General features: G+C 31.6%; 1 protein-coding gene across 1 annotated transcript; it reads left to right on the top strand.

Moving 5' to 3' along the window:
• Window positions 1-1,417: 1,417 nt before the first annotated feature.
• On the top strand, window positions 1,418-5,493 carry LOC116768250 (phospholipase A1 member A-like). Its single transcript, XM_032658929.2, has 6 exons — window positions 1,418-1,606; window positions 1,900-2,068; window positions 4,151-4,299; window positions 4,390-4,635; window positions 4,741-5,077; window positions 5,286-5,493. The coding sequence occupies exons 1-6, from the start codon at window positions 1,576-1,578 to the stop codon at window positions 5,329-5,331; spliced, it is 978 nt and encodes a 325-aa protein (XP_032514820.2). The 5' UTR covers window positions 1,418-1,575; the 3' UTR covers window positions 5,332-5,493.
• The last annotated feature ends 7,388 nt before the right edge of the window (window positions 5,494-12,881 follow it).

Here is a 12,881-nt window from a genome sequence, read left to right as displayed (position 1 = left end):
ACTTATTCTAAATCAAAGCAATTATACAAAATATTTCAATTTTGTATAATTTTATGATATAATAAAGATCAATTATATTATCAGTTTTAATTTTAATCACGGACTCAAAAAGAGGTATTATATGTTTGACCGCACCAAAGGTTTCAGTTAATAAACACAGCATACACTTATTAACACATACATCAACATGATTATGATTTTTATCATCTTATATGTAACTATTTTAACTTTAAATAATAATAGATTTATGTTATACTAAATAAAATTGTCAATTATAAACACAATATTCAATATTATCTACTCAAATACATTTCCCGATTTGATTAAAATATATCAAAAGTAACAACTGCTAGAAACCAAACTTCAAAAGCAATAATAGGGTGTCTCTAATAAGTAGGGGAACATTCCTTATTATTTCACGATTGTTACCATAAAAGTGTATTTGTAGTTTATGTTACTGTAATGTAGACTTTATTTCAATGAGATTTTCGTTCTTAATCGAATAATTGAATCTCACCCCTCTTATTGGTAACCTGAAAAGAACTGGGATGGCGAGTGTTTTTCACGATCTCATTATGTGATAATTTGTATTCGAATCTGAACTAAATAACGGTATGACATTCAAGAGTTCCGTGAATAAAATTCTAATGTGTTCTAGATATTACAACTTTATAATACAAATAAGGGGGTCATGGTTTTTTTTTGTCGAATTTATAACAATCAATAACTTTCATAAATTTGCAATTTTATTATTATTATTTTTTTTTAATTCTAAGAAACACAGATAGGTTTGTAATCATAAAATATTTACTCGTACAGAAAAAAAAACTTTTGAAATGTTTTCTCAAAACAAAACCTTGCTCGATCCATTGATCACTCTAAAAACCGCGACAAAATCCCATAAATATGTCTATATTCATCTCCGAGATTAGATTATATATATAGTATTCGGCAGAAATTTCTACGTATTACTTTTAGTTTGACATACTTAATATTTATTGACCTGCATTGTCCTATTTTTTAGAGAAAATTAAACTACTACAAGAATTTAAAACAAGTGAAGACTAGACGAAGCTCGTCTAAGTTTCGTCTGTAATAAAAAATATTAAGTGATTGTTTAAAATATCCTTTCTTTACTATAATTGTGAAAAAGCCAATCAATGGCAGTTTGATAATATGATCAAAATGCCATTGATTGGCTTTAATTGGCATTGTTAATAATAATATTTACATGATACACCTTACTAAAAAACCGCGAAACAATGTACGGATAATGCCAATGTTAATTTTTTTCTATGCTACGGCCGTATAATTTGTATTACAAATTAAGATTGAATTTTATCTTGTGTTACTTTAACTACTTCCTTTCTTCCTACATGTAATTCTCTTCAATCAATATAATATAGCCTATATAAGTGTGAACTACATTTTCAGGATTTTCAGAACAATTTGAATTTGTAATCATTGTTTGTTAAAATCAGTACAGATGTATTAACTCAGACTCAGAAAGACATATTGTAATCCGGATTTAGGTTAAAATAAATATAAACAAATACTTCAAAAGTAGACGGAAACATGATGAATTTGCTTGTGTTGATTGCGACAGGTATGTAGACTATCTGGCATTCAAAATATTACAATAAACTATTCTTGTAGGAGACATTCATTTGCAAATATTCCAAACATATAATAATATGTGTAATTAAGGAATACGGTTGAACTTGCTCGTAGTTTGACACATTTTTGATAGCTGATTTCACAAAACATTCCAGAATCTTGTTATAATAATTAAAATGTAATGTTATGTTTTCCTTAGTGCTTATATTGTACCTCATTTGTAAGTACATATTTAGTGTAGATATAGACATATTAATATAAACTCTAACTGTAAATTTTCAGTTTTAATAGCCAACGCGGTGCCTTTACAAGCTTATTCTATTTTTGACAGTAGTGGGTATACCCAATTCGAGAAAATTAACCGCTTTGACGTAAATGAACCTGTAGACAACAATTTATCGGAGAAAGGAACTGAAGTCCAATATGCGGTCCAATATCTACTCTTTACAAGGCAAGTTTAATTGTATCGCTAGAATTAGTAATTATTGCATATATCACTCTGCTACTCTTCATGTTTTAGTGTTCTCATTTCTGTCTTTGTTACCAGAAAATGATGAAATAAGTCATTTTATACAATTCCTAGGAAATGTATGTAATTCCTAAAAACGTACGAAAATGTGTAAAAGAAATTGTATAAGAGATATTTCCTAGGAAATTTTCTATTTAGCAATCGGAAATATAAACATTTGAGATATTAATAGTGAAATATCAACTCTGGTTTCAAATAAATAACAACGGATTACTTCGATATAATTAGATTTAATATCCACATTTTAATTTCGACGGTTCAGTTTATACATTTTGTGATTAACTACCCACTCTTCCAATGCCAGAGAGATAACTGCCAATCTCGAAAGACAAGTGTCACTCTCATATTTGACATTACAAGATATATTTATAATTGATAGTATATAGAATCGATTTATACAACAAATAATCGATTCATGCAATAGGTTCGTGGGACTAGCTGGGCAAAGGGAGAGTTGGGTTAAATTATTTTATTTATACTGTACCGCCGTGAAACCTGAAAGCTGAGGCCCTCTCGGTGGCATATAAACAACGTTCTTTAGCGCGGAATAGTGATGAATGTTATCCGTCGCTACAAACCATTGCTCAGAAAGCGAGCGGTGCGTGCGGAGGTAGTTGATGAGTGGCATTTCTTGGAACCACGAGTGAGCCGGGAACTAATCTTAGCTGTACGCCCGATACTGAAAGAGTGGGTTGACTGATAATTTGGTTCCCTCAATTACTGTCTGTCAGAATCGCTGACAGGGCGTGGTTGCTCCGGTCGGTATTTGTGTCAGGTGGTACAAAAAGAACCTACGAGTACAACCACATGTCGTCACTGTGGAGTCGAAGAAGAAGCAGAGTAACATACACAACATATGTGTCCTGCCTGGAACGAGTTTCGAGCGGGTACTGTATAAATCGTTGGACCCGATCTCTCTTTACCAGCTCTAGTTTCTTCGATGGTCAGACATGGAGACAGTTCTCAAGCCGTGTTTGTATTCGCCAAAACAGTATTACTTGCAAAGGAAGCGGTGGAGCGGGAGCGGGAGCGGGAGCAAAATCCCTATCCCTATTCGTCGTGTTCGAGTGGATCGACGACGAAGGACCTACATGATAGCGTCAATAGCCTCGTAGAGTCTAAGTCGTTAGAGAGGAGTAATGCATGGCGGCCGGGGGTTATGTCGCCCATACGTTAATTTAAGGTCCTCGGCTGTTAGGCGTCTCTATTGGGTTCCGGAAGCGACAGTATGTAGAGTGGATTATCTCCTCTTCAACAGTGGGGTCTATGTATAGAACAGCCACTGAACGGGCTACAGTACGTTTTGAATTATGTGGAATCGTTCTTTCGCGGAGAGCAAAAACTCCCCGGGGCTTAGTGGGTCAGGCTGCATCCTTTTGAGGCGGTTTTCCTTAACCATCCCCACGTAATCAACGCCTTGTCCCCGCAGGGTTTGATATGTCTTTGCACATTCCTCGGTGTAAAAAAGATTATTTTATTCTATATATATATATATTTAAAGACGTGTTTTATTACGGTAAGCAATATTTTTATACATTTCCTAACACGATATTGTAATTATTTACTACACTTAGGAATTGTGCACATTTCCTAGGACATTTATATATTAAATATTTTTTGATTTTACTGGTGTTAAGCAAATATTATCACAACGTCCATTATTGTAAATTATTATATATTAATTTTTTAATATTCATAAAGAGGCTCATAATTTTTATTTATATGTTTTAAATAAACAGCAACAAACAAATTAGTCGCGAATTTTGTCCGTGTTTCAAGCTAGACTGCAGAATATAAATGTTATGAAATTATTCTCGGAATGTAATATTCGAACAAACATTTCATATAAATTCACCAAATAACAAATTTACAATTAGATGCCCATTTATGTCATTTTTATTACTTTTCATTCTTTAAATAATACATTAATTTTTATTTTCCAACCTGATAAGTTAATTTATGCGATATATATTTTAGATTTTAAAATATAAAATCATTTTACAGGAAGAATCCCAGAGTGTCTGAATCTCTGTTTATAAACAACGCTAACAGTATTACTAAATCCAACTTCAATCCCGGCGTACCAACAGTGGTTATCGTTCACGGGTGGCTGGGCAATCAATACTCGGACATAAACCCCACAATCAGAGATGGTACGATTCAATTTATAATAGCCGTTTCAAATAATAATATTATATGGCCTAAGCGTAATGTGGTTTCAAATCATTATTTCTATATTTCAGCCTATCTTGATAAAAGTGACGTCAACATAATTGTCTTGGACTGGGCAGTATTGGCTATGTTAAATTATCCAACCGCTGCAGCTGGAGTACCAAATATAGGGCGAGAATTGGGAAGGTTCCTTAGCTTTCTCAATGAAGTCACTGGAGCTCCATATAACAGGATGCATTTAATTGGATTCAGCTTAGGTGCTCATATTGTTGGAAACGCTGGTCGAAAGCTCGGAGGAAGGATTGCACGGGTCACAGGTAAAAATTAAATTAATGAAGTAATACCATCTTGTTTATTTTTTTATATTGTCCTCATTACGTAAGTGATTGAGGAGAAATAATTAACAAGATTCTTTCTCACAGGATTGGATCCCGCTGGACCGCTTTGGACTGAGAACAGCAATCGATTCCGGTCTACTGACGGTATTTATACTGAAGCTATACATACTAACGGCTCACCTTTAGGTTTTGGAATTGAATTTGCAGTTGCTGATGTAGACTTTTTCGTCAATGGTGGCAAGTCACAGCCTGGTTGCCTTGATAATCTTTGCAACCACAACCGTGCTTGGGAAGTTTTTGCTGCAACAGTGACTTATGACCATCTTGTTGGTAGACAATGTGCCAACACCCTCCAAATTACATACAACATGTGCCGTGGAAGTTCCCTAAGCGTGGGCAATGACAATCTTAACAAGACAGGGTAAATACTGTGCTATACACGCAAATTAATTTACACAACTAGTCCTTTTAACAAGCGCATAAATTTTACTTTTTGGATTTTACTTTAGATTTTACTAGTATATCCAACTAATATGAGAAATGTTTGCGTTGAAAATCATTAATGAAATCTTGATAAAAATACCTTTTTTATTATCTTTGTAAGTTAAAAAAAAAATTCTTTTTTTTAGAGCGGGCATATATGTCGTCAATACCAACAGAAGTTATCCGTTCTAAGGCCTGTATTTGATATATTCATTAAAGGATAATCAATGCCATTGAAATTAAACTAATGCAGATACCCTATATGGAATCATCATAAATAATCCAGTTAAATATATTTTTTCATTCATAACTCTATCATGAATATTGTCACCAGGAAATAAAATCGTATAAAAACAGGGTTCGTGTTAATTAATTCTTAGTATTATGTCATATAATACGTTCAAAAGTAGATGCACATATTTTTTTTTATATTATAGAAGAACATGAATTGCCAAAAGTAATACTTAGGCTTCTACTTAGGCTTAGACTTGATGTCAGGAGATTTTATCTATTTCTTGTAAGACAAGAATTCATGGTTGAAAATGCCGGTCTGTCGTTTGTATATATATAGTCCGTGGATTATACACTTTTTTGTTTCATATTGTCTGAGGGCAAGATGAATTAAGATATTTCTGTGACCTATATACTCCAATATGTGAAAAGGTTTAAATCATCCACTCCTGAATTGTAATTTTTACTTGTCCACAATGATTTATCAGAGGTACCATTGCAAATTAACCTCCCCAAATTTAAGTACCGTACAGTCTTTACTTGCGTAGTTAGTTTTAATAAAACAATTTATATATTTATACACTCGACGTTTAATAAGCACGTACGAAATCAAATAAAATATTTTCATGTATCAGCAACAATAAAAAATCAGCGATGTTATACTTGACAAATATTTTCTTGACATTATTTTTAACATAATATAAATTTACTAAGCCGTGATGAAGTATAGAATAAGCTTTTCCTCAAAGTACCTTTTATATAAGTACAAAATATAACCACCTATTTTGATTAGATGGCAGATCCCTAAAAAGATATGAAAGCGTTAAAACCAAAGTTTTCTTAAAACTCACAATATAACCAAGTAACGTCAGCGTCGTATAAAAGACAAAGTAATTTTGTGAACGATAAAGTCTAATAAATCATCCTTCAACTCGCAACTTTGTATGTGTATGGGAATTGACAAAAACTTCACGTCACGTTCGTTCTATCGATCACGTGGTAATGTAATCAGGACTTGTTTGTTTATAAATAGTGACAAACAACTTCAGACTTCTTTGGCACGTGAATATAATGACGCTGTACAAGTTTATGTAAGCCAATCAAATCGTTTTATGTCACTAAATTAATGATATTTTCTTTTTACACTATATGAGACAGTATTTAAATCCATTGTTTAGGGATTCACACTTTACCTCTTGCTATTCTGTTAGAGTTTTTAATTATCATTCATAGCACATAGCATCTATTCCAGAGGCGTCATTTTAATAATGATTTATTTTACACGTATCTACTAAAAGCGCAAAATGTCGACCACTTATAAAACAGTTAAAATACATCAACACCAGCTCAGACATGAGAGCCGCTCTCCACGTATGGCCAGATTTGCGTTTTAAACAGCAGCATTTTTTTCCAAGGTTGAAGTAACCATCTTTCACTTTTCAGCACGATAAGTTTTTTAAACGAGAGCTTATGTTATACCGGGTACTTTCGACCAAGGTAACCTGAATCCAATCAACTAGCCTGATTAGAATACTCTCGATTTCATAGAGTATGCACATTATTAGATGTAGCATCTTCGTCCAAGGTGGAGTTCGAGCACAGAATTCTTTCTCTGTAGCTCTTAGACCAAGTATCCATCAGTTTTTGAGATAATAAATAAACCAAAGGCAGAATTTAGATTATGTTCCACGTTAGAAATCTTAGGGCCCTTTTAAGCTATGTACTCATGTTTTTAGTTTGATTATAGGACTTATTGAAATGGGGCGATTTTGATCATTGCAAGGTTAGAAGTGTAATGAAAATTTTTTTTTTTGTACCTGGACTCGGGTTCTGCGTTTTTCTACCATGAAATAGAGTCTACAATATACAAAAACGCAATCTTCCAACCAGTTCTCAAAGCACTTGAATCAAGGCGAATCAGAGGTAGGTTGAACCTACCAATGTAAATATCATGAAATGGATTACGGGAATGAAATCACCACAAAGTCGAATAATGGTCGTAAATGTTTTGTTATCGAATTAAGCATTTGAGAGAATCTATTGGCCACAGGAAATTCATGAGCAGATCTACTCAGGCAGTCAGTGAACTGCGAACCCCTGTTGAAATGCCTTACTACAAGAGAGCAATACTATATGAAAATAACGTCATTCATCTGTAGTTTTTATCTAAGGTTTGTAATTCGAGCAAGTTATGAATCCTGGTACATCCTTATTCTTAAAAATCCTATACAATAAAAATGTAACTCTTATTTTTAGGGTTTAACTTTGATACAAAAAAAAGATCTTACTAAAATCGTTATTCAACTAAGGTCAGGGACAAAATTGTTCAAAAACTTAAACATATATTGAATGTTTTATGGAATTTCAACAAAAAAAGGTCTTATTAGTATCGTGACATGAATACTGGAATTCTTAAAGAAATCTATTTTAAATGATGATATGTCTAAAAGCATATTATAATTTCAAACGTGTAAAAAAAGACTGATGTAAGGATTAGTTGCAAAAAATATCAATTTTTATAATCGTTAATTACAAACCGTTATTAAAATAGTAATTAAATAATCTGCTTTATATTAAATTATTATAAAAATATTCAAAGAAGAAGTTGTTGTAATAACCCTTTTGTAAAGGGATAGGAATCTTTTTGAGCATCTCTTTGACCTTTGGCTAACGTGAAGACCCTTAAATTTAATTAAATTTGAAATATTACTTGAAAAAGGAGTATTTGGAACAAATTTATATTATTTGCTTATTTAATTACGAACAACACAAAGATCAGGTTGGTTAAACAATAGGTTATCATCCTAAAATGGTTGTGAACATAAAAAATCGTAATAATAATTATTGTTTCTACACACTCTGAGAATTCTTCTGTTATAATTAAAATGAGCAGGTACGAGTTAGCTTTTGAGATTACCATAATTAATTTCATAAAAAAATTGTTTATTAATTCTTGTAATAAAATACTTTTCAGTTTCTTTTCATATTATCTCTAGTCATAGTAAATATTATTTAAACGATTCGAGATAATTCATTCATCTGCTATGATAATGTTAGAAACATATTAATTGTCAGTACAATTGAACTTTATAATCCAATTGAGTTCTACCTCATTTCTCAACAGTCAAATTAATGTCGAGATGGATATAAAATGAGTACTTAACAAGTTTTACAAATGCAATGCACTTAACACAGGACCTACGTGCATGCCAGGTATAAAAAGCGCCCAACGTAACCCAACGTTTTAGTTTAGATTGTTTCTCATTAACATAATAGCGCAATAAAAGTGCAGAGAAAAGTTACCGTCGACCTATTTCAGTTTTACGTAGCGTAAGGAGCACTTAACTTTACAAAATCTCTTTAATAATTAAAAAAAAAAACATTAAAGAGCAGTTCAATTGATTTTACGATTATTACTAATGATGCATCCTTCAATACATTAGTTTCCATACAAAATAAACAGCAGAATAATTAACTAATTACCCTTTGGTAGCCAGGTGTCGGTAATCTAAAATTAATGTATGAAAGTACGGCCCTCGTCGTATTTAATGCAAGGAATTGTGACACGGGTCTTCTTAATGTTCAATACAAACATTGAATACACATTTGCTATAACGAGAGCATTTTGATCTAGCTAATTACATTACCCAGACGTATACTATTATTATACAACAATGGTAAACGGATTTAACATAGCAAATTATAATTAATATCTAATATGTCAGTAAAATTTATCTCAAGGACCTTCATAATAGTAATTGACAATTAATCTATTAATTAATATCACTATATAATAATGCATTCTAATAGTTTCTAGTGCATGAAGGTTTGTCACAGCAGTGAATAGTATACAAAATGTCCTTTCCTTTTCTCTCACTCTGCATATCAAGTTCATACATTGCAAATTACAGCTTTAAAACAGTGGATCTAAGCTTCCGTGAATGTCCCTGGTGAGCTTGAAAAGCGAGACAATTCTAGGAACACCTACGCCTTTTTGGTTTAATAAACAAGCAAACTGCATTCATATGCGATTTGCAATATACTTTAAACAGTGTAACCTTACCAGATCCAGATTCATTACAAATCCCTTTGTTTATTAGAAATTATGAAAAACTATAGTTTTTACACTTTTAGACCATACCTACTTTCGTGATCAGTATATCTAAACAAGAATTTGCGAAAAGCGCGGTTATGCCAGCTCTAATTATTTGTTCTGAATCCGTTAATAAAGCATCTATCATACTGACTGTTGAGAGCTATTGACTAGCTGATTATTGTACAACTTGAACAGGATACATTAAGTGATATTCGCTATGTAACACCACATTCCAATGTGTAAGGATCTGAGAGTGTCTCTATACAGCGAATACTATTGCTTTTATGACTGGAGCAAAGTCCATATAGATCTATAACCTTCCTCTTTAAATCCGTGCTCTCCAACTGTTACCAGAGTATAGATGGTAAATTTGAAACTGAGTATGGCACTTTCAGTAAATAATCTGGTCCAAAACCCTTCCTGATTTTTCAAAACCGCATACTGCATGTACTCGGAGTCCGTCGGATTCATGAGATTTTTTCATACACTCCGTCGTATGGTATTGGATACACCTCTAGGGTGGAGTCTTTTCCTAAATTTCTTTTTTCCTTAAAACACTGAGTACCGCACGGGCCTACCAGTGACTGTATTCAAAAAAATTTTTGAACAAATTTGCAATGCTCTTAAGATCGTTTGCTTCAACCATACTCCTAGGCAAGCTGGGTCTTAAGTTTGGTTGAAGTTATAATAATCTAGGCTATTATTTAAGTAATTATCAGATTCCATACAATTCATGAGACTGCCAAATTCAAGTCAGTCTATTACGCTATTCCCTATTGTGATTTACAATTTGCTTCCTATTTCTCTCAACCTATACAATAACATTATTAATTTTATAAAATACAAATTTAATCATTACTAATTATAGAATACATTAATTTAAACAATCTGCGCTTATAGGAAATAAGTTGCATGCAATGATTCTGTAATAACGTTCTGACATTTACCAAAATGTCAGACCATTGAGATACCAATCTCAACATAAACATTTATAAGTTTGAATAATAACGTAAGTTATTGTTATCTAATCGGTCGTAATATATTTTTTTTTTTATTAAAAAAAAATATTTCACAAAAATTGTTAGAGACTTAAACTGCTGGTAGAATATTTATCTAATTTCTTATATATATCGTTGATTATTTTAAGAGTTATTATAGACTGTTAGAGAAATATTTTCATGTTTCATTGCTTTTCTTCAGTATTTTTCCAAGTTCAGTGTTTGCTTTTTACAGTATTGCTTTAAACCCATTTCTATAGAATCTGCTTAGCATAAATATTTAATTTTAGTTGTAATTTACATATTATTATTTCACAGAAATACCAGACGAAAAACAATTTAAAACAAATCTATCAAAAATTGTGACGTGAACGTTGTTCGTTTCAGAGGAGAGATATCTGATACAGCACTTTTAAAACAATTTATTTACAACCAAAAAATAAACGAAAGCCCAGCATAATATAACAGACGAGATTTTTTTTGCCAATTCTTAAAAAAATACCGTTTTCATTGTTTTTCACTAGGGGCCTTTTCAGTCATAAAAAGTATTTAACTATCCAATAGGCTGTTGAGTAAATTTTCCACGTACATTACGTTAAAAACCTTTTTTTAATACAACAGTCAAAAAGACATTAACGTAAATTAAACTTCAAAATACAAGACTTATTGCAGAACACTAAATCAACTCGAATTTAATATTCTGGAGGTTCCAGGTTCGAGTCCTGTTCGTTTCAATAAATCTTACATGACATATTTTCTAATTTAAATTTAAATTGAAGTACAGCCTAAATTCATTTTTAATTTTAAAAACATATTTATAAACATTAACTTATTCAAAAATTTGCAATAATTTGCAACAATTCTCATTAATTTTGCATCTTTTACAGTATAACAAATAAACTTTAAGTAAGACCTCGTCACTACAAATTTCAATTAAATAAAGCAATGTTCGGAGTTCGTCCGCGGATGTTCCCTAGACGCTAATTTCAACATTTCTACGTCAAGAGATTTTCAAACAGGCATCTTTTAACATCTAATCCAAATGTTTAAAATTGAATATTACAATTTTAAGTATTTCAAACTGCTTCCTATTGCTTATAAATTTTAATATGATTACGAGTCACAGGAAAAGAGTAACGGCTTTTTTTTTACTTATGTGTATGAGATAAGGATCCAAGACCAGATTCCCTATCATCTCGATAATTAATCAATCTTATCAAATCTATTATATACTAGCATTTTTGTCGTAATCGATCAAAGCTTCCTTGGCGCTATTCAATTGCTCATCCAAATTACAATTGAAATTATGCAAAATGATTTTTATAAAAAAAAATAATCTATACTAAAAATTCAAAAAAGATTTATTTAAATTTCATACTATTTAATATGACGTATAGATTTTTAAAAACAAACTCAAAATTGTATTATTTCACCTTCAAAATATACAGTGATAGTTACATTATATTAGTTTGCTCGTTCAACAATAAGCTTGTCACAACCTCAGCTGCGCCGGTAAATTGAGATAAATACAGACAGTTTGCTTCCATTAACCTCTCCCACCAGAATTATAGGATTTTGAACCAACTTGTCTGGTCTTGTTAGATATATAAATATAGTAACAGTTAATACTCAAGTATCTTGTTAGTTGTATTTGATTAGTTGGACTTGGGTTGCAGTTTACGACATAGTCAAGTTTATAAGAAATAATTTAAATAACTCTTTTTATATTTATCTTATTTTATTTTTATGAATAAGAGTAAAATAATATTCTGTTAGCACTGAAATTATTCACACAAACTAGTTGGTACGGACGGGATTAGTAAATGTAGATAGGTCTTATTCTAAGAACAATAAACTTCATGGTAGAATCACATCATGAGTCCCACGTTCAAAATATCTAGTTTTTAATCGTAAAACAATTGCCTGCCTACTACAGGGGACATTAAAGAAGTTACAAAATAACTGTTCAATAAACTATGTAACATTTGATAGCTGTAACTATGTGAAAATTAAATATGAGTTATTTTACGATCTGGTTTAAATTTAGTAAAAATACTCCATTTATTGAAATGAAATTTACGCTTAGGTTAACTTAATTCCCCAACAGAAAGGCCCCTAAAAATATATATAACCTAAAAACAGTTTGTCTACAATGATTGTACTAGCGATGGATTCCTTGCACATGCTTAACATAAGAGGACTGTGTTCTCTGGCGTGTATTGAGACAGAGCAAATGGAGCTCCGACTATTTTGTTTAATTAAGATATTCAAATGTATACGTACTCCAACACGGTATAAAATAAACTGTCAAATTACCAGGTGAGCTCTACATGATCGGTTGTAGCTTATCTTTCATTAACATTTGTTATTTGCTTACTGCTTACTTGCCTGAATTATTATATAATATAAGTATTGTA

The sequence above is a fragment of the Danaus plexippus genome, chromosome 19, assembly GCF_018135715.1.
Source record: "Danaus plexippus chromosome 19, MEX_DaPlex, whole genome shotgun sequence".
Classification (NCBI taxonomy): domain Eukaryota; kingdom Metazoa; phylum Arthropoda; class Insecta; order Lepidoptera; family Nymphalidae; genus Danaus; species Danaus plexippus.
The sequence above is the reverse complement of the archived record's forward strand: the minus strand, read 5'-3'. Positions and strand labels throughout refer to the sequence as shown.

What these genes read in the sequence shown, in the direction of transcription:
- LOC116768250 (XM_032658929.2), top strand. Translation starts at nt 1,576, where the DNA reads ATGATGAATTTGCTTGTGTTGATTGCGACAG. An exon ending in CAATATCTACTCTTTACAAG is followed by an intron (nt 2,069 to 4,150) that starts GCAAGTTTAATT and finishes ATCATTTTACAG; the next exon opens with GAAGAATCCCAGAGTGTCTG. An exon ending in AAGGATTGCACGGGTCACAG is followed by an intron (nt 4,636 to 4,740) that starts GTAAAAATTAAA and finishes TCTTTCTCACAG; the next exon opens with GATTGGATCCCGCTGGACCG.